The following is a 23923-nucleotide window of genomic DNA, read 5'->3' on the forward strand; positions in this document are numbered from 1 at the left end:
CACCATTAGCCAGCACAGCCTGCCTGCGGCCCCCCAGGTAGGATTGAATCAATCTAAGAGGGGATCCACTGACCCCATAGTGCTTGAGTTTTCTCAGAAGGATTGCATGATCAAGCATGTCAAAAGCCTTGCTGAGGTCACATAATGTGAGCCCAGCAAGCTCACGCCTCTCAAAGCACTCATAAATTTTACGCAGAAGGAAATCGACGACAGCATCAGCAGTCGATCTTCCTTTTCTAAAACCAAACTGGGTGGCCGCAAACAAGCTGCACTACTCACATTATTCAAGGAGCTGCTCCGCAATCACAATCTCAAAAATTTTCGAGATTATAGGCAGAATAGAAATGGGCCTATAGTTAGATGGGTCAGTTTTATCTCCCTTCTTGAAGACTGGTACTGTCTTTGCAACCTTCAGCTCATCAGGAAAAACGGCCTGTGAGAGACACTGATTAATACAAGCAGTTAAAGGCTCAATAATAGACAGTATGATGTCCTTAATGAATAAGCTAGACATATAATGAATGTCTTTACTTGAAGATTTGCTCAAGCTAGTCACAATCCGTAAAACATCCTGACACGTCACAGGGCGCCAGGTCAGGAGCTGAGAGTCTGGAGGGCGAACTGAGGCAGCCAGCAGGTCCACCGCCACTGAGAAGAAAGCTTGTATCCCCCCACGGATCCTATGAATCGAGTCAGTCCAGGTGTCATGCAGATCATCCGCAGAAACAGGAATAGTAGATGGCACTGAAGAACCCGTACTTGCTCTGATAATACTCCAGGCAGCCTTGCACTTATTGGGAGACCGGTCAATAAGTGCAGAGTTGAACTGCAATCTGGCCATCCTAACTGCCTGCTGGTAAGACTTTTTCAGGCCAGAGTAGATTCTCCTCGAAGATGGAAGTCTATCAGCTTGAAATTTCTCATATGCCACAAGCATCAGGTCATGCAAATCAAGCAGTCCATCTGTGACCCAGGCCACTCCATGCCTCTTGATTTGTCCCTGGAGGATCCTCTTTAGAGGAAAAGAGCCATTGAAGATGCATAGGAACTCATTGAAGAATGATGTAAAATTCAGCTCAGCACAGGGGTGAACCAACAGCAGGTCCCAGTTGATGATTGTTATCCAGGAGCTGGAGGAAATGTTGCTGTCCACACTGTTTAATGGGCCTCACCCAAACATGCCGCTGATGCCTCACAGGCTCAGACACCAGACTGGACACCTCAACTGTGCATTCGAGTGCCAGGTGGTCACTGAGGGAAAGGTTTAAGGGAGAGCACCTAATCAATCCTCAGGGTTGAAGCCACATTGTCCAGGCAAGCATCGAGTCTAGTGGGCCGCCAGTTGGCCAGATAGATGTCCAAGGATCAAAGGAGATTGATAAAATCTTTAGCCCTGTTATCAGCCTTCAGCAGATCCACATTGAAGTCACCTCCGATCACAACCTCAAAGCTTGGGTTTACCCTGGTAAGTTCAGCAATAAGTTTCTCAAGGGCAAGGAGGAAGTTCTCAGAATTCCCAGCTGGGGAGCGGTATACCTGAACAATATACAGTCTAGCGAGCTCATAAGAAACACAGGCAAATTCATGAGCCTTATTCATGCAATGTGTACCAGTAACATCAACACATGCAAATAGGGCATGCATATCCACATCAATGAAAATGGCCACACCACCACACTGGTACTCACTTCGACTTTAGAAAGCAGCTAACTTATAGTTAGAGATGTTCAAAAGTTTAAGCTCCTCAGGGCACATCCAGTGTTCAGACAAACACAGTATTTTGTACCTCCTGCTTGTGCTGACAATCAATTCCAACTCATTCACCTTATTTCGAAGGCATTGGACATTATAGAAAAGCAAATCGAAAGAAACATCAATGGTAGAATCAACAGCCTTACTCCCATCATTCATGAGTGTCACTTGACCCGGGCAGCCCGGCTTGGTTGGCCTAAAAAAGCACTTGATTGATCCCTAGGCTTATTGGATGGAATGAATTTTTTCACCAAGATTCCTTCGGTCCAGAAGTCTGAAGCCATGACACGCTTAAGTAGCCTATCAGTAACCACTATCTTGAAGGATGAATAGGTATTGAATTTAGAGTTCAGTTTGTAGCAGTCAAAATCAGATTTATCCATACCAGATTCAGTCAGATATTTCACAAGCTCCCCTACCTCACCTCAGGGTGCAGCCTAGAGACGAAAACTGATTTTCTCCTATCCACTGTCTTGAGGGGTAGAATACCAGGTTTGGAGGGGGAAAATTTTCTGGAGCCAATAATAGTAGTCTTAGGCTTTTTTAATAAAGCAGCGCAATATGAATCAGTCCCGGTAGAGTTCACACTAGGCCTGTCACTTTTCTTCAATCCTTATACATTAGCTGAGTCGCAAGATAAATAGACATTGGAATTGATTTAGATAAGGTGTTTTTTCTAGAATTACTATTTTTTCCTTTAGTTACAAGTTTCCAGTTTGAATGTTCATCATCCTCATTTTCATTAGTCAAATCACATAACTCCATTCTACTTGAAGGCTTGAAGGAATAAAAACATTCTTATTCTTATTCTTATTCTTACTTGAAAAAATGTTTGATTTCTTTTCCTCAGCCGAAAAAGCCGTGTTTATTAATTAGTTAGCATCAATTTTGTTTTTTGATTTGTCATTAAATGACAAATTAGTTGCATTAACACTTAAATCAAATGCATGTTCATCACTATATATTTTCGTGTTGTCATTATTTATTAAAATAGGTACAGGATGCATAGCACTAACACTAGAATTTACTAATTCTTTCACACAAATTGAATTTACATTGTTCATTACATGGGAGTTTGAAATAACTTCGTCATCACTTTTTTCATTCGCATCTTGAACATGTAAAACTTGGGAATGTTCATGTAACTGTTGCACATAACCTCACTTGATTCTACCACCACAAAGTAGGAGAACATTCCTCTTCTCTGTGGTACCGCTTTCAGCGACCCATAGACGAACAGCTTGGTTGGCAACCTATATAGGCACAATATACATTCAGTATGAAAACTCGGCTATTATAGTACCCTGGCGCAAAATTCCGCCATCTTGTTAGGAAGCGGCGCATTATAGTATTGATGGGAGGTTAGGATCACTTTACTGATACGGATCAATTGATCTTGTTTACTGCCGCGAGCCAATCAGAAGACCAGGATTGGAACTTCCCAAGGTCACGTGACGTGTCCAGTATTTGTGCCATGAAAAAAGCATTTGTCGGATAGGCGTTTGATTGATAGTTTCCATTCTGTACCTATTCTTTGACCTAGTTGCCAACTTGGTTAGCAGCTTCTCTTTGTCACAGGAACAGAGTAACGACCAGCAACAGTCACAGTTATAACATAGTTATTCAAAAGTATTCTTTGAGTATCTATAGTGAGGTCCACGTTATAATGGTAGTGTACGATTTGCTATGGTGCTGCTATCCTTGTCTATCGTTCAACAAATGTGAAAGAGTTAGGGGTTAGTTTTTATTTAGGTTATATTTAATAATGTTTTATTAGGATAGGTTAGGTTTTTGCTTTAAAATTGCAATATGCTAGAAGGGGCTAGGGTCTAGGTGGAGTTATGTTTTTTGATGTTTAAAAGGTAAAAGGATAGGTAAGGGGGTTAGGATTTTGCTTCGAACCTCATGTTTGTGAACATGTTCATGAAATGAACCACATGTTTATATTTTGTTCTAAAGATGACGAATAAATCTAAAGTATTAAATGTGAAAGGGTTAGAGGTTAGGTTTTATTTAGGTTATATTATTAATAATGTGTTATTAGGATAGGTAAGGTTTTTGCTTTGAAATTGGAATATGCTAGAAGGGGCTAGGGTGCAGTTGGAGTTATGTTTTTTGATGTTTCAAATGTGAAAGGATAGGTAAGGGGGTTAGGATTTTGCTTTGAAATCTAAATTATTAAATGTGAAGGGGTTAGGTTTTTTTTGGATTATATTTGATAATGTTCCATAAGGTTAGGTTAGGTTTTTGCTTTGGAATTGCAATATGCAAGAAAGGGCTAGGGTACAGGTAGAATTATGGTTTTTGATATTTCAAAGGTGGAAAGATAGGTTAGGATTTTGCTTTGAAATTGCAATATGCTGGAAGGGATTAGAGGTTTTCCAAATAGTTATGTTTATTGATGTTTTGAATGTAAAAGGGAAGGTTAAGGGTTCGGTTTTTGTTTTAAAATGACAATATGCTGATTTAGTTATAGTGTTTTTAACATCAGTTGAATAACAACTGTTATATTTTATTAATTATATTTTTCAAAAGTATTCTTCTTTTTATTAAATAAAATGATAATATATTGATTATTATATTGAATTAATGATAAATCATCATTGGATAATAATATCTTCATCAAATAGAATGACGATTGGCTCCAGTTAAAGTGCTCGGTAACCATCATCACAAAGAACGTTACATTCAAAGATCTGACCGAATGGAACGGGAAAAACCCGTTGCTAACGCATGCGCGATACGGTGCTTTCTGAGACAGAGAGTGGTTTGTACAGGGCCGCGGAATTGGAAATATCTGGAACTCAAAATATCAATGTTAAATGTCCTATGCTTGAAAACTGTTGCTGGGTGGAACTCCGAATATTTGTCAGACAGCGGAATTGGAAATATCCGGAACTCAAAATATGTTGCTAGGTGGAATTGGGAGTATCTGGAACTCAAATTATTTGTTTGTCAGATGGCGGAATTGGAAATATCTGGAACTCAAAATATCGGTGTCAAAGTGGGAGTACTAGTAATGTGTTTGTGATTGAGAAATGGTTAAAGTCTGACTTATTTTCTGGAATGATATGGTCTAATTAGCTGACTTAGCGTAATATTCATAGCTCATTATATATTAATTTTGGACGGAAATATTGGACTTGAACTTTAAACAGTAAAAACAACTTGGTTGAAGTATATTGTTTGAATATTGGTTTATCAAATAATAGTCATGTACATATTATGCAAGTTCTCAAAACTCTGCTATCTGTTTTAAACAAGACTGACGACTGTTGATGAATTTATTTTAGGTTAACTATATAGAATGCTTCATATTTGTTTTGCAATAAATTTGTTTCATCACACATTTACGCAGTCTCGCTAATAACGATCGATACTGTGAGTTCGATATATTTCCAATTCCACCAGCTGACAAGATATTTTGAGTTCCGCCGGCCTGCACGATATTCGGAGTTCCGCCTGTCAACATATTCGGAATTCCATATATTTCCAATTCCGGCTAGCTGCAAGATATTTTGAGTTCCAGATATTCCCAATTCATGCGACCCATTTGTACTTGGTTGGCCACTGTTCCCCACAGATGGTCAACCTGCTTTCGCCAACTTCAATTCCCGATCAGTTCTGCTGCTGTAGCGGTTACATTCGACATTTACAGAAAATGAGCAATCTCTTATACTTTATTGAACTATATTAACTATGTGACGAACCTGATTTTTAATAATTAAGGCTCTTATACAATAAAACCTGGTTATAAATAGAGAAGACTTATGTATAATCTAACATTTAGGTTTAGAGAAAATATTCCATTTTCTAACATGTTATGGAAATACAGGCTTCTCCACAAATCTGTGTAATCACTTGTCAGCTGATTCATGACGAACAATTCTATAGTCTGATTTTTACTCTAATATTGGCGTATGGAGGAGGCTCCTTTTTCCTTTTATATTATCCTTGAAATGCAAAATTTCCAAATATATACGTCTATGCGCGATTAAGAAAGGAACATACCTGTAAAATTTTATGAAAATATACTACCACGTTTTGCCGTAAATGCGTAACATATAAACTTATAAATATTTAAACATTAAGAGAAATGCCAAACAATCGACTTGAATCTTAGACCTCACTTTGCTCGGTCAACTAGATAACTGCCTCTCAATAACCCAACTGCCTTTCAAACCAAGTTTTTGTTTATTGTGGGATGAGGCCGAAAAAATTAGTTTAATTGTATTAAGTGCGCACATGAGTAGCCTACTATTCAAATACTGAGGTTGTGAACTGTGTTGTCAACTTCCCCACAAATGCTCCAACATGAAGCTCCGCCCACAGAAAATCAAAACTATTTGATCTTACACCAAACGTTGGACCAACCGGTTGCTACAACCACCAACCTGCACACAGACATACAACATCTACTCCAACACAGCAAGTTGGCAACTAGGTTGCCAACGAAGTGTTCGTCTATGGGCCACTTAAAGACACATACCTACAGATTCGCGCAAACAATCATATGGACACATGCCTCGGCATTCACTGTACGTCCTTGTGGGTACGTTTCACGCAAAGACCTTAAAGAGATGCATCTTTAAGGTCTTTGGTTCCACGTATGCCTCGGCATTCAAAAAGCTATAGTGAGGTCCACGTTATAATGGCAGTGTAGGAAGATACTCAACACGTGTGGTGGATCCTATGGTATCAGATCACAGTGCAGTTATTCTACAGGTGGATATCCATAGGGCAGCTGCCCCCTCAACACAAGCAGCATATAAAGGAAACTACACTTGCTATGTCAGAAAAGTGAGGGAAGAGAATTTATTACTACTTTGTAGGAAACTTTACCACTTTGAGGTATGTAACACTTTGAAAATTTACCACTACTTTGTGGATGTAAACTGGCCAGCCGTTTTCAGTCTTACAAAGAAAGATTTCAAGTTGGATATGTTACTGGCAGGATTTGTGGATTTATTCAACTCTGTGTTCTCAAAGAAATTGAAGAAAGCATCGGTTAATCAAGGAAAGGATACCAAACCTGACAGAAATAGACCTTGGTTTACAGATAGACTGGCAAGTGAAAAGAACCTAGTTGTTTTACTTCATCATCTGCATAAGATAGCGGTTTCACCTGGAGCAGAGAATTATTGGTATATTCAATGGCAGAAAAAAATTTACAGGACTCAAATTGGCTTGGCAAAAAGGAGACACACATCTGAAGCCATTTGGTCAGCTGGAAACAAGTGCAAGGCAGCCTGGGATGTCATCAACAGCCACCGTCCAAGGAAACCTCAATTGGAGCCATCACTAAGCCCTGATGACTTCAATAACTACTTTGTCAGAGCAGTGGATGGCATACTGGCAGAGCATGTGGACTGCGACACAAGTCCTGAAGTAAACATCAGACTTGTGCACCAGCAGATGTTCGCTTGGAAGCCTACAACAGAAGAGAATGTCAGCAAAATTATTTGAAAGCTGAAAAACTCCAGGTTTGTCAACAGTTGTGCTGAAAGCAACATCTGGACTTGTGACCAAGCTAATGGCTGAAGCAATAAACTGCTGTTTTGAGGTGGGTAGATTCCCAGATATCCTCAAGTTAGCCAGGACAGTGCCCATATACAAAAAACGGGAAAATGATAATCCTGTCAACTTCAGACCCATCTCAATTGTTCCGGTTTTCTCAAAAGTGATTGAGACAAAAATTAAGCAACAACTGACAGAGTACTTTGAGAGAAACAATCTGCTGTCCCCATTTCAGCATTGGGTCCGGAAATGGGCGCTCCACCACAAGTGCTCTGTTGGCCCTGACCAGCAGGATCCAGAGTGCATTTGAGGATGGTGATTCACTTGCTCTTGCAATATTTTTCGATGTTATAATATTATATTATTATAAATCTGTATGTTTTTTGAGAAATAAATTTGACTCTTGCTCCCAGTCGATCATCAATTGCTCTGCTGGAGTGACGTTCGGTTGCGGAGCAGAGCAAAAGTCTGTACGCACCTATAGACGAACAACTTGGTTGGCAACCTATTATACCAGATTATTCATTCCTAGGGAGTTGATTCCCAAAATTCATAAATGCCCGGGAGTTTATTATACTTTTACTATTCTTTTGTATGATAACTAAGAAAACGCCTTTTTTAATAAAACTTTGTGATAATCATATTAACAATTATAAACAAGTTATATTGAAATGATTAGAATAAATAACTATAATATTAAGTTCAAAGAGTTCAGTAATTCAAATTCGTTTTTTATCACTTCTTGATGAATGTGAGGAGGAATAAGCACTCATTTTCAATCATTTAAGGCTCTACGCCACACTTTTGAAACTTATTATTGTTTCATTTCGAAGGTATTTTGATTTGAATCCCATCAAGATACTTGAATAGATCATATTTCCAAGGAAAAACTATTTTTATCATATTCTCGATTTGATATATATATATAATAGGAGCTTGAAAAGCGCTTAAAGTTCAAATATTGGGGAAGATCCATCCTCAATATTGTATGAATTTATTTGCTATCATTTATGTAATGAGTCTGCCCCAAGATTTGAACTTTTGGCGCTTTCAAAGCACCCAATATATCAAAAGTAAAAATTATGAGAGTTTTTTCTTGAAAATAGTCAAATCTAAATAAATTGATACACATCCTTGATTATTGTATACGGTACCACTATTATGATGCTACTTTTATTTTATGTCTTGTGAATTAAATCTGTTATACTCATATTCCTAACAGTCAAATAAGCTTAGTCACAAATTATTGGGTTTACTTCGTCTTGTATTGCTCAAGAAATTTAATTATGATAAATCATCTATTAATTTGCAAAGAAGCTTACAATAATTTAAACCCAAAAATAAAAAAATAAAGAACATACTAGGATGTTTGCTCCTTCAGAATTTCATAAGTATGTGAATATTTCATTTTTTGTGATAAAAATATGTAATATCCTTTCTACGAAGTTTTGGTTTTGAAGCATCTAAATTTGAAAATATTTTAGGGCTGAAAATTTTGTGAAGTGAAGAACTACAAGACTTGACATATTTCGGACTATGTGTAACTTTATCCAAATTTGGGAGAGGAACAGCACAGGGTTACCTTATTTTTCTTCTCCCTATCATTTTCATGATATTTATTATGATAATAAAGAATAAAGAAGGGGACGCTTTGCTTTATTTATTTATTTATTTATTTATTTACATACAAAAGCTCACAGAATAAATCCATGAAGAGCCTTATTGACATCAACTAGTTTAGATACATAATATTTGATGCAAAATAAGAATGAAAAATAAAATAAAATTGTAAACACAATTTTTGAATACTAATAAGATAAGAAGAGGCGAAATGAAAAAGTAAAATGAACCAATGATAATAGAAAATGAAGAAGAATGAAATAAAAATGATAAGAAAAATAAAATAAAGAATAAAATAGAGAATAGAGGAAAAATAGGGCTTTAGAAGAGAGAAAAAAAATGAGGGAGTTTAGTATAATTATTTATCAATCATGAGTTAGCTATAGAGCGATATGCTAGTTCACAGGATTTCTTAAAGGTTTTGAAACGGTCAGCAAACGGATCAATGCAGTGGCTTATTCTATTGTACAAACGTAAAGTTCTGTATATATAAGAATTGCAATGATGAGTCGTTCTGATAAATGGCATGTGGAACAGAATATTTGGTTTTGGTCTATTAAACGGGACATGAAGTTGCAACATACTTATAAATTCTGGCATGAATACTTGATTGTTTGGGATATTATATAATAGCAAGAGGGAACTGACAGATCTCCTTTCTTCCAATCTTTGAACATTAAATATCAACCTTAGATTGTCTGTTGAAAAAGCTATCGGACAGAATGCGTTGAACTTTTTAAAATAAAGATACCTTAAAAATTTATTCTGAATTTTTTCTAAATCAAGAATAGCGCTGCTGTGAAATGGAGCCCAAACTAAAGCAGCATATTCAAGTTTACTCCTCACTGTAGCATAGTACAATTTCAAAACAACGTCACATGTTGTAAAAGGCCTACAATTTCGAAATAAAAACCCTAGCGACCTATTAGCACCATTCATAACATGTGTTAGGTGTTCCTTAAACTCAAGAGTAGGGTCCATTATGACGCCCAGGTCCTTTATACGGATAACATAATCGAGGATTGCATTATTAATATTGTAATTGTAATGAAAAGGATTTTTCTGACGTGTGAATATCATGTATTTTGTTTTCGATATATTTATTTCCAATCTATTTCTCAAACACCAGTCATGAATCACATTCAGATCCCGCTGCAAGAGACAGCAATCCTCCAGACTAGAAATAGGTCTGAAAAGTTTTACATCGTCTGCAAAAAGCAAAATACTAGATTCTTTAATATGGTCAGGCAGATCATTCATGAGTAGGACGAACAACAAGGGACCAAGGTTTGACCCCTGTGGAACCCCAGAAGAATTGGTAAAGTAAAGAGATCTGTGATTATTAAAAACCACATAAGACATCCTATCAGTTAGATAACTCTCAAAAAATGCAATCAAACTATCAGACAGGCAAAACCATTTCAATTTTTTCAACAGAATCCCAAAATCCACCGAATCAAAGGCTTTTTTGTAATCTAAATAGATAACATCCATACGACCATGCATGTCTAGCTGCGAAGAGACAGATTGGGTGAACTGCAACAGATTAGTTATAGTTGAGCGCGATGGCATAAAACCATGTTGGAATGAGGAGATTGCGGGTCTTACATGGTTGAAAACTTTGCTATATAAAATATATTCAAAGACCTTACTTGGAGAATTGAGGATAGTAATGGGACGAAAATTCGAGATTATATTCTTTCCACCAGTCTTATGAACAGGTGTCACCCTTGCAGCTTTCCATTTTTTAGGATATTTATTCAATCTCAAGGACAAATTGAAGATAAATTGTAAAGGTTGAATAAGAATATCTCTACAACCTTTTATAATGTATGCTGGTACACCGTCAGGCCCACAAGATCTAGTTGCTTTAAGTTTATTTATAGCTGAATTTACTTCATTTTCAGAAATATATGAAACTTGTAATATGTCAAGATGAGGAGATGAGGAAATGCTGTCATATGATTCATTATCATTATTATGTTGGATGTTACTACGGTTGTTGCTGTTATTGTAAACAGATGAGAAATAATCAGCAAAAGCCTGCGGTACTTCCCGATCGGTATACCTGCACCCATTCCACTCAAAACACTTTGAGTCCGATCTAGACTCTTTTTTACTCGCAACATAGTTCCAGAAGTGTTTAACGTTTGAATTTATGTTATTTTGTAGAGATTCTATATAATTTTGTTGTGCTATGTTGATTTCACTTTTTATTGCAGCTCTCAATTCCTTGAATTTGTTCAAATAATATCCCGAAAACGATTTTTTCCGTGCACATTTCTTTTTTAATTTAATCATCTGGATAATGCTTCTAGTAAACCAAACCGGATACTTCGATTTAATAATATTTTTATTTTTGGGCACATGCGAAGCGAAAGCATAATTTAATAAATCGTAAAAATAGTCTACAGCGAGATCGACATCGTTGAATTCATAAAGTCTATGCCAATCTGAATCTCTAAGTGTGAGATAAAATTCATAGTAGTTTGCTTTTTTAAAATTGTAATACTCGATACTCAAAGGGGGATGCAAGAGGCTCTTTTTAATCAAAAAACTAATATCTAAGCTTGGGTGATGTGGATCTTCAGCAAGCAGAGGGCTTGTTCCGTGCAAAACAATCAGAGGTAGATTACTCAGCACTAGATCAAGAGTTTTGGCATTGGCATTTAAAACATTATTAAAGGATACTAAGTTGAATAAACACATGCAATTCATCAGTCTGGCATATTTACTAGGACCACCAACGAAATTAAAACTTGAACCATTTATTTCATTCAGATTAAAGTCACCCAATATTAATAAATCATGTGAAAAAATATTATTATCACTTTTAATAAAATCAAAGAAGTCACAGTAATCGAGAAGACCAGATTCAGGGGAGAAATAGACAACATTGATAAAGATTACTTTATCTTGTGCAGATAACTTGACAAGTAAAGATTCATAGCGCGCTGTCGCCCGGACATGAATGAGTCGGGAATGCCAACTGTTTTTCACTGCACAAAGTACACCCCCTCCCCACCGCTTTCCAGACACCAATCTATCACGGTCACACCTAAATACCCGATAACGAGAATCGAACAATTCACTATCATGAATCTCATTACTCAACCATGTCTCAGACAACGCTACAATATCATAAGTTTCACCTAGTACAGATCTGAACAAATCATTGGTTTTAGTGCGACAACCTCGAATATTTTGATAATTTAATTTTATTAATTCAGAGTTAACATCAGGAGAATTCATTTTTAATAATGAAATAATAAACTATAGCAGTACATTGAATTAGAAAGATAAATAGCTTTACAACAAAAAATAAAATAGCATTGGTATCGTAATAGTAGAGTGCATTGGGGTTTATCATAGCAGGGATTTATTTGATAACTGTTTTATTTTAGTTAGTTTCTCGACTCGCAGTCAGCTGTGTTGGCGTCTTATCAACGCCGCTTCCACTGCCTGCAAGTTTTGCGATATCATTATCAGTTTTGATTAGATGAATGGCCGAGTTTTCGTCTCTTCTTATCTTTATGTTACCCGTTTTGTCAACCCATAGAAACTTAAAGTTCATCTGATTTTTCACCCTTTTTGTTTTAGCAAATAAAATTCTTCTAGCCGGACATAGAGACTGGTTTATGTAGACGGGAGTATCCATTGGCATGCCTATATGTCTTGTAGACAGAGTCCTCTTCACCCGTCGCCTCTCCAACATTTTTTCCTTAATAGCTCGGCGAACAAAGCGTACGATTATCCCAGGAGATGGCCGGTTATTTTGCTGCTTCAAACGATGACAGGCATCGATCATATCCTCCGTGATTGCAACATCCAGGGCTTTACCAACCTCTTTTATAATGCTGGAGACGTCTTCATTCTGAGTGACAGGAACTCCGTAAATCTCAAGAGTGTTCGACCTCGAATATTGTTCTGCATCATCCAATCTCACCGACAGTTCCGTGACTTTTTTAGACAATGCTAAATTTTCCAATCTGAGAGACTCAATCAACTGGTTTTGTTTATCAATGATAGCCTGCTGTGTAGCCAGTATACAAGAGTTTTCGTCGAGCTTTTCATGACACAAATCAAGCGATTTACCTAAGTCTTGTTCAAGACGTTTTAGACCACTGTCCATTTTTTCACCTAGTTCGTGAATCAATTTTTTTAAGCTGTCTAAGCTACTTACGTCCTTTGTGTTGACACTACACACAATGCCACCATCGCTGTGGCTACGACTCCTCCTACGCTCACACGCACAGTCAGCACACATCCACGCACGACCAGAGATGAGGAGACCGTTCAGGTCAGCATCACTAAGACTCAAGCATTGTCCGTGGAAATTCTCTTTACATACACTGCACTGGACCTTATTCGTTTTGTCCTTTGAAGACCGCACTATTAATTTCGTACATTTACGGCAATTCATTATGATCAAACACGCTCGTTTCACAAATAGATAAGGGAGCTATCCAAAGTGCGTCCGCTATCATCAGAGGCTGATACTAAACTGTCAGTAGAATCAGTAGAATCAATACTCAATTCATCGATATAGGTGATCACTGGTTCACTCAAAGTAAGGTCTAGCCAAATTATATAAAATATTGATGAAATTTGTGAGCTATTTACACTGCTTTTTTGAATGGATGATTTATTGATTATGATTGTCAAATGTGATTGAAATTGATAAATATAAATTATTTTAATTTATTCCCTTGGTTCCTTGGGCAGAGAAATATTTTCAATCATAAGTTCCTTACCAATGGGAATATTCCCGACTTACATTACTACCCTCAAAAATCAGTACTGACTACTCTGGAAATCTCCCCATCTACCCACTACACCATGTTCCTACCTCACTTTGTTCAAGGAAATCAGTCTTAGCGCAAAACGCCTATAATATAGTCCAATACAAACAGAAGCGATGTAGCACCAAGTGCATTCTGTTTCCATTGGACCTTATTTTTATATAGAGGTGTGAGAATCCTCTACGCCACTTTGGTGTAAATTGGGTCTTATGCTTAGTGAACTGTAAGTAGAAGTATATTACAAATTATATATTTATTATTATCAAATTTCATCAACTTATTTTTTATCATTCAATCAATCAATAAATCGTTTCTTTTTTTCTCTTTCAGATACCAAAACATATTACACAGTGTAGATGGACGGATAGAAAGCGTGAACATCAAAAGCCATCGTGTGTGTTACCCAGTTTCCATTCTGCATCTAACAATAGGAACCAAGCAGCATCCAACATCATTATATAGTCCCACCCTTGAGTTGAAATATCGCCAAAAGATTTCTTAGTGAGCACCTAGGACGTTTAAGGAAGTTATATTCCAAGTTTTGTTGCAATCCTTCCAGTAGTTTTCCAGAGATCGTGATCAGTGAGATAAGAATTTTATAAGTATAGATTAATGAAGTTTGAACACTAATTCTGGAAAATCTAGATGGAAATTGAAATTTGGGCTTCCAGGTGCACGAGATTGATATTTTCAGAATCTATGTTCAAATTTTGGAGATCTAAATCATTCCCATTTTTCCGGTATGCAATCCACAAGTTGACATGTTTTGATATGAACACACGAACAAACACAACCCTACTGTCTCTTATTATATAGAGATTATCTAGAGAGACTACCTCTTTGAAACAGATGGTTAAAATTGGCAATTAATTAATAACCAGTCCAATTTTGTCAAGTTAGCATGAAGTTGAGGTTTCTAAACAAGATTTGAGTTTTCCGTTTTCTGTATAGGGCTACTTGTAATATAAATAGATATAAAAATAAAAATCTCAGTGCCCTTTTTTGAATTATTTTATCACAACATGTTTCAACATTGATGCCATTTTCAACTGTCAATCATTCAAGTGTAACTTGAAAATGGCATCAATGTTGAAACATGTGATAAAATAATTCACAAAAGGGTACTGAGATTTTTATTTCTATTTAAGACTAGCCGTCAGGCTCGCTTCGCTTGCCATATCTGTCTAGCCAGGGGGCTCCACCCCCTACCCCCGACTGGATCATCCAAAAATGAGATCAGCGGGCTCGCTTCGCTCGCCTGCATGTAGACCTCTGTACCGAATTTGAACGTATTATGTCAATTTGATCTCGAAAAACACCTGTTACTATATCGGCGTATCTTTGGCAAACAAAATTCTTCCACCTCAGCTAAACCTGTTTAATGATTTTTTTTAAATATATTTCCATTAATAATTGAAAAAGGTGAGGAGACGCTAATTTTGGCTAACTGGATAAATTGGTATTTAGGAGGTCCTGGATAAATGCATTTCAATCTTCAACTTGGTGCCAACCTAACAAAGTCAACTCAACTTAATTCCAACCTGACAAAATTTTTAATTTAGTTACCAGAACAACTGTTTCGAAGAGGTACTCTCGCTAGATTATAGTTCTATATTAACATATGGTATGGACATTTCAATTATAATTTTAAGATATTGGAATAAGAAGAATATACATGCTAAAATAACTTTAAACCCTTAAAAACCACCCTTAGAGTTAAAATATCGCCAAAAGATTTCTGAGTGTGCCTCTAAAGGGCCAACTGAACATACCTACCAAATTTGAACGTTCTTGGTCTGGTAGATTTTTAGTTCTGCGAGGGAGTGAGTGAATGAGTGAGTCAGTCAGTGAGTGAGTGCCATTTCTCTTATATATATAAATATATATATATATATATATATATATATATATATATATATAACGCCAATTCTTTCGTCTTGACATCTATGGAAGGGGCTGTGGGAGGGAGAGTGGCAAGGACTTTGACTTTGAAGCATTTGCCAAAGTTCTTGTTGTGCTCAGAGCCATGGGTGGGGATGGGTAGGGAAGTATTATTTTTAAAGGAAGCCCTGTGATTGTTGATCCGGAGGTTTAGGGCAGTGGTGGTTTCACCTATGTAGAAGGCAGGACAGAAGTTGCAGGAAAGGAGGTAGATGCAATTTTTGGAGATGCAATTACTGGATTGATGGATTGCCACTGCCCTAAACCTCCGTATCAACAATCACAGGGCTTCCTTTAAAAATAATACTTCCCTACCCATCCCCACCCATGGCTCTGAGCACAACAAGAACTTTGACCAATGCTTCAAAGTCAAAGTCCTTGCCACTCTCCCTCCCACAGCCCCCTCCATAGATGTCAAGACGAAAGAATTTGCTTTTATTTGGGTGCTTGGAGCGGCTTCCAGTCCTGGTCTTAACAGACAGCAATAGTACCATAACTATCAACTCTACACCAACTGTCCAATTAAATTGAAATAAATTTCATCATATATAAGAAATTTCACAGCTATCAAATATATAATACATTTTCAATAAAAATAATAAATTTAATTCCAATTCAAATTTTCTAGTGTTGAAAACACTTACAAACTTACATTAGAAATGGGGAAATTTTCGGAGACTGAGTCTCCTTCTATATATTTATATAATATTAAAACAGGAGACACAAGATATAAATAGATTGAAAACACTTAAAAAAACTTACATTAGAAATGGGGAAATTTTCGGAGTCTGAGTCTCCTTCCTCAACCGAGCAGACTGCAGTTCTACTATATACAGGGTGTTTCAGAAGTAGTGTCGAGAATTTTAGGGTATTGTACCTGGATGCTAGGAGACTACAAATGTCATATTTGAAGTGTCCAAAACTCAGCGGTTATCCTTATAGCTGCCATTTTGTTTTTTTCACTTAAAAATTTTTATCTCAAGAACGAAATGTTGTATTGATCTGAAATTTGGCATGAATATTTATGCTATAAAGACTCAACTATAAAAAATAAAAAAAAAATTTTCGTTGAAATTTTTCAAAATGGCGGCCATTTTAAATTTTTGATGGCGAATATCTCGAAAACCGTCCATTTTACAGAAAATTTACAAGAGACAAAAAGTTAGCAAATTTTTTCACGATTCCAATGATACCTAATTTATTAAGATTGGTCGAAGAATAACAGAGAAATTAATTTTTTTACCATTTAAAGATCAATATTAATTTTTTAATTCCAGATGTATTTAAGATGAAGCTTTGAAACTCGGTATGGCTCCATATGGGCAAACAGATGATTTTACAATGGTTTTCAGATGATAATGTTTGTCTTGTAAAAGACGAAGAAGACCTTGTGGCAAGAGTGGTTGCTGCAGCAGGTGCCATTCAAGATGATGAAAATGCTTTTATAGCAGTTCGACGGTCCATGATTGAAAGGTGCAGACTGTGTAATCAAGTTGAAGGACGGCATTTTGAGCAATTGCTGCATTAGTATCAGTGAACCGATTTGAGTGAAATTAATATTTTTCTATGTAAAATAAAATTTGGAGGAAAGTTATTCTTGTATATTTCTGTAATAAGAACGGTTTTCATGAAATTATAAAAAAATTAATATTGATCTTTAAATGGTGAAAAGTGGTCATGCATGCAGTACGAAAAAAATTAATTTCTCTGTTATTCTTCGACCAATCTTAATAAATTAGGTATCATTGGAATCGTGAAAAAATTTGCTAACTTTTTTGTCTCTTGTAAATTTTCTGTAAAATGGACGGTTTTCGAGATATTCGCCATCAAAAATTTAAAATGGCCGCCATTTTGAAAAATTTCAACGAAAAATTTTTTTTTATTTTTTATAGTTGAGTCTTTATAGCATAAATATGCATGCCAAATTTCAGATCAATACAACATTTCGTTCTTGAGATAAATATTTTTAAGTGAAAAAAACAAAATGGCAGCTATAAGGATAACCGCTGAGTTTTGGACACTTCAAATATGACATTTGTAGTCTCCTAGCATCCAGGTACGATACCCTAAAATTCTCGACACTACTTCTGAAACACCCTGTATATACAATTTAATCTCTGCCAAGAAAAAATTGTCTAATTTTAATAAAAATATTTCTGTACATTCACATTAAACTAGACATAGGGATGGTATAACTACTGTAGACCTACAGTTAGATTGACTAAAACTCTGAAAAGTCATAAGTACCAACAAATTCGCATGTTTAATTTACTACCAGATAAAATGTTAAGCAGTTACCATTGAAAACGTTTTGTATTGCTGTTGATAAATGGCTCAAGTCTGAAGCTTTCTATTCTGTTGATGAGTACCTGGAATATTTCAATGTGTATGTTGTGTAAATTTGATCGTTTCTATAGTCTACCTAGTTGTGATATTTTACTTATTATTGACAAAGCCTATTGCTTACTTTTTTTAATGTTGTTTTATGGCCAATGAATTTCTTAATTATTGATTCATAAAAAAATGGCTGAGGAATTCTTAGAATTTGATCGCCAGGGAACGGAAGATCGATGTAGGATCGCCAGTATCATTCAACCCGAGCCCACACTTTTTTGTAGCTCCAGAACAATCGCTTGTACCAGGATAAATCTCGTTTCAACTGTGAAGAAAAGAGTTGTTAACGAATCCAAAGGATTTAAGTGTGGTGACCTGTGTGGAAAAACTGTGTTTTTCTACTTAGATTTTTTGCATATTTCAACTTTTTTCTCAAAAACTACTTACACTACAGCTTCCAGACTAGTTTTATTCAATTTTTCGGATATTTTTCCATATGAATCCACCATAAGTTTTTCAAAAACTAGTCCACAAACAATCCAGCATCGGTGTATTTCACCAGAGGAACTGAATTCCGGGCGAAATCTTTCACCCTGTATAGATCGCTAATGAAGCGTTTATGGATATATGTTTATGGGAGCTTTTTTCTTATTTTTACCTCCACTATCAAGTATTAAATTATTTTACCATAATTAAGAATCACCCTGTATAAACTTGGGGCTCAAGTCGCATCATACCACAAAGTTGAAAGACAGTAGTAAACTAGAAATAGTAAAAATAATAACTCTCAGCCACTTGAATACCGTACTGCATAATAATTATAAATGTAACAATATAATGAATAATATAGAAACAGAGACTCGAGTAATCCGTAAAGTGAACGTACCCTGTGAGCAATCAGATATTTGCAGACACTCAACGCCGTTCTTATGGGATTTGCATCCATCTGAATTGCAGTGACATAGTATGTGGTTCCTCTGGGCACATAATGGCTGTCGAAGTTCACATGCTGAAACAACATAAACTAACATTAGATCACTATGAAAAAACGATTGTTATCAAATACGAAATAGTAAAGTTGTTCATACAATTACTCCAAGATACAATATTTTATATTGCCCTACTTATATAGTTTAATTATTAGTACAAAAGTTGAGTTTCAATACTGAGGAAATCATTGTCAGGTTTATTGAATTTTTTTTATAAAATAATCTGAATATAAGTATTGTGTATTGAAACACTAATTTTGTAGAAATGAAAATATCAAATCCAAAAGAATGAGATCATAATTATCTGCTTACTATTTCACTAGAGAGCATTTAGTGTTAAATTCACTTCTAGATTGATATAATGAATCCTACTTGATTTCAATTTAAATAATTTCATCATCAATTTCCATAGACATCAAAGGATAATTTAAAAAATGGATATTTTTTTAAATACAGTAGTATGTGTTACGATTCTCCATTGTTGATGAATGGCCTTACGGTTCGCAATAAATAATCATTCAAACAGGTATAATAATGCCTATTTCTTGGTAATTATTTCGTTATTGAACTAGGATTTCTGATAATTATTATAAAGTGAAGATGCCGTTGTATTATTATTTGTCTCTAATAATAGTTTTTTCGCCACACTTGGATGTAATGAGCTGGTTTACGTGCGTCATATGGAGGCCGAAAGTGATTGTTTTCCGACCAGGCCGGTAAAACTTTACAGCCCTAGGGCTGTAAAATGACCTTGAATAACAGCTGATCGTGTCCGATCTCACAAAAATCATGGAGAGATAATCTCATAATGACTGTAATAATCTATATATTATGTATCGTGAATCGCGGTATTATGTCTATAATAATATATTTTATAAATTACTGTTTCATAATTTAATATTTATTATTGTGTTTTTGATATCAAACAATAGAATACGATGATATATCCATAGCCTCAACAATATAATGTTGGCTACATTGTCCATTGTCAGAAAGGTACGTATCGCAAGTCTTTAAAAGTGAAGAATCGAATTTGAAATCAAAGTACAATAATTGTATCGATATTTAAAAGTGAGGTAGAGTAATAATTGTTTCTTTTTTATTATCGAATTCCACTTCTTAATGCAATACAATCAACAATAATAATAGGAAAATACAGCAGAGATCTAAAGTTTAAGGTAAGCCTACTGGTGAAACTCAGCCTTGACTAAAAAATTCCTAGTAATTTTTCCGTAATTCATTATTAAAACTTTTAGATAATTTTTCTTCAATATCAAACCATATAGAGAAAACATTAGGCCACTCAAGATTGAATCTTCGAATGTTTTCTCTATGATTTAACTATTTTCAGAGCAATATTTTGTTGTGAAAATGCCGGCAAACCGACTTAAAGTTTGCCGCTATAGGCTACACTATATTATAGTAGCCTACATACGTTACCTGACTTACAGGCCAGTTCGATCAAAAGGAGCAATGGCCGAGAGTGTAAAGGCGTGTACTCAAAAGCTCCAAGCTCAGTGAATCACAAACATGATCTAGGTTCGAACCTCGGTCAGTGACATTTTTTTTTGTCGATGAATTTCGACTTTTATTAGCTATTTTTTATATTAGTTACCGTAATTTAAATTTCAATCAATTTTTTAGATATATTTTGAGACAAAACTGTGAAATATGCAATTATATTAATTTTTTAATCACATTATTTCACAATAGTAATGAAAATTCTATTCATCCATCTATCCATGAGATATTGCACCAGGCGCAAAGCGCGAGCTATAAAAATTCAAACAATTATTCGAAATATTAATAGTATAAAAATATTGTCACTATTGTAAATCATTAATTAGTAATATTGAAATTAATTGACAGTGAAAGTTGTCATAACCAAGATTCAAACTATCAAAATAGGCTGTTTGAATTTTATTTATTTTTTAATTTCTCATATATTGGGAAGTTTTTTTTTGGTGTGGCGAAAAATAGCGTTCGCACCATGGGCAAAAATGTATTTCCGGCTCTCAATCTTTTCTAGTCCTCGGCCTACGGCCTCGGACTTAAAAACCGATTTCGAGCCGGAAATATCTCATTTTCGGCCCTAGGTGCGAAATATACTATTACAGGTAATTTATTCAATAAAATTCAGCTGTTCTGCTGCACTGGAAGAATAATAAATTGGTACTTGTTTTTTGTTTAATAAACAGGCTAATTAATTTTCCCTATAAAAAATAAAGAGAAAATAATAAGAATCATTGAAATAGAGATAACCATACATTTTCCAATGCAATAGTAAAAAGTTTATCAATAAGGTTTTTCATAATATATAGTTAATCATAATATTAGTAAGAAGACAATTGATAAAATATTGTATTCTACTCACAGCGATGGTTTCCTGGAAGTGAAATTCGCTGACATTGTTACTGAGGACGCCGCCGATGTTGAAGTAGGTCGGGTTTTTCGAGGCTGCCGTCACAAATACCAATGAGCTGAGCAATACGCTGCTAGTTGTGACCAATGCCACATTGGTCCACCCCATCTTTCGCCTTGATAAGGATTAACCTGCCGTTTCCAGCATATTAATTAGTTGAAAATCAAGTTTAGTTTTATTCAAATAAGTTCAATTAATTTAGAGAACACATTCATTAGTAAAAATAATTCATCATAAGTTTAATTAATGCATGCTTCAAGCTGAGTTAGTTTAAATTTGTAATTTTTAAAGTAGCTAAAATAGAAAAGTACTGAAACTTGAATGGCCAAATTATTATTTGGCAATAATTATTTTCACAGAAAATATAAAAATATCACTATTAATAGCGTTCACATAATATCTCTTTTTCTGGCAATAGCGTTTAAAATTAACTCATGATTGTTAATATTTAATTAATTTATAATTATAAAGCTCAAGAAAAATGGTGCAACAAAGACATACAATAAAGATTCAGCCTCAAATCTATTAATCAGATAACTAATAATTTATTTGTTGTATTCGCTATGATTATTTTGAATAATTTCATGGATATTTTAGAATATTCATGTCTCACAAATAACTATGTAAGTTTCATTACGTTTCCTGCTTCAAAAATGTTTATATCAACTACTTTCAACACTCAAATATAAAATTATAAAAACCTGAAAAACGATTTCTGAATCAAGTTCATGTAGGTCACTCTCTCATCATTTTGAATAGTTTCAATTGATAAGTACCGTAGGCCTAACTCGTGCCTCTGTGTCAGTAAATGTAAGAAAAAAAGTATTTTGTAAGCTTCTATAATACGACTGACACTTCTTCACTCTTATAATATTGAAAAAATGTATTAGTGAATACTTTTGTACCCCTTCTGTAGCATATTCTATTTTTTCGTGTGTTATTTTGAAAAAAAAACTTGAGTCTGGAGTCGATTCGAGAATCCTTCAACAGGGTATTTTGATGATTAAGACTACAACACAATAAACGATTTTTAATCGATTTTTCAATCAATAATTTCTAATCTCAACAATTCTTATCTATTGAATCCAGCTATTTCAGATAAATTCCACGACAATAAATGTGAAACCCATCCTGATTCCAGCTATAGTTACTGTAAACCTAGCAATGAAGCAAAATGAGCGTATTATATAATTTATGCTAATTCTATTTGAGTTATGAGATGATAAATGTTGATGGAAAACATAAACAAATAAGGCGATAAATTACCTTCAGAATTTGTGTGACTGGTCTATGACTCCATCTTGGGAAGGGCGGATGGGGTTGCCATGGTAACGGACATCCCGACTGCTATTGATCTCTGACGCTCCTCGCTCCTGTCTCATCCAACAAATCTCTCAGACAATGCCAGTCATATACATTTCAGCAATTCCGCTCTCAAGTACCACACATGATGACGATACACGAATTTGATGTAGATTCAAATGATTCATTGTACTCCTGCCATAAGAGTACAATGGCTCTAATGGATTTGAACAATTTATTATGATTAGGAACATTATAGAGTACAATAATATTGTACTAAGTTATATTCAAAAAAATCTAGGAGTATAATGACAAAGGTATGATTTGAGAAGTTCTAATTTGAACCATTACCGGATAATAAAATTGTATATGGAGATAGAATAATGTAAATAAGGAGTAATTTGTAGTATTTTTTACAAAATACCAGTAGATAGTAGGCTATTGGAACTATCCAGGAGAATAATGTAAATAAGGAGTAATTTTATTGAGATTTGTAGTATTTATAAAACACAAATAGGGAGTATTGGAACTATTCAGAGAATTTTTTTTAAAGCCAAGTAGCTTCTACAAAGAAAACGATTTGACAGATCACATACATTTATAAACCGTTCTTCTTATACAAGCAAGCTTTGGGAAGCAATCATAATCACTAAACTAGATTCTATAATCGTTGTGATTGCTTCTCGTTATTGATTGATAGTCAACGAGAGCAAAAATTAAAAAAAGTGCTGATGAAAAATTAAGTAAAAATAATAGTCTATGTTTATAAATTTTTATGATCTTCAAGCAGAGATTATCATAAAAATCTTCCAGCTCCCTGCTCTCATTCCGCGTTTGTGTGTTGGAAGCTTTAATGAGGTTCAAGTATTTCTAGCAATACTGCTGACAAATTTTTAATACTTAAACATTCTCTAGGATAATAATTATTAACAACACATAAATTACTGAATAAAATATCAAGTGGACCTATGGTAGGCAATCAGCAAAAAATCTATGATGAATTGAATTATTGTTAATGAATACTACTAACTATAGGCTAATGTAGCCTTTTTTGTTATCCGAAACGAATATGAGTAACTCATCTCAAAAAACAATAAGGCGTGCCATAATTTCATAATCTCAATTTCATGAGTACTGTTATAGTGATAGTTACTCTATGAAAATAATTGAACAGATATTTTGCGATTTCTAGGGCTGACTATTAAAATATCAATTTTACTAATATAGGAAATACTAGTATAATT

General features: G+C 35.0%; 1 protein-coding gene across 2 annotated transcripts in view; it reads right to left on the reverse strand.

Moving 5' to 3' along the window:
- The window catches only part of LOC120355231, a 42342-nt gene that overhangs the window by 5981 nt on the left and 12438 nt on the right, over positions 1-23923 (reverse strand). Inside the window, exons 2-4 of one of the 2 annotated variants that reach the window (XM_039443572.1) lie at positions 22644-22750; positions 21330-21508; positions 18853-18975 (exon numbers count right to left, since the gene is read on the reverse strand). In XM_039443572.1, coding sequence (XP_039299506.1) covers positions 18853-18975; positions 21330-21485 — 279 coding nt within the window. In that variant the 5' untranslated portion in view covers positions 21486-21508; positions 22644-22750. Of the gene's footprint in view, positions 1-18852; positions 18976-21329; positions 21509-22643; positions 22933-23923 lie in introns of those variants that run through there. The other variant, XM_039443571.1, reaches the window with a different exon arrangement.

The sequence above is a fragment of the Nilaparvata lugens genome, chromosome Y (genome assembly GCF_014356525.2).
Source record: "Nilaparvata lugens isolate BPH chromosome Y, ASM1435652v1, whole genome shotgun sequence".
NCBI classification, from domain to species: Eukaryota; Metazoa; Arthropoda; class Insecta; order Hemiptera; family Delphacidae; genus Nilaparvata; species Nilaparvata lugens.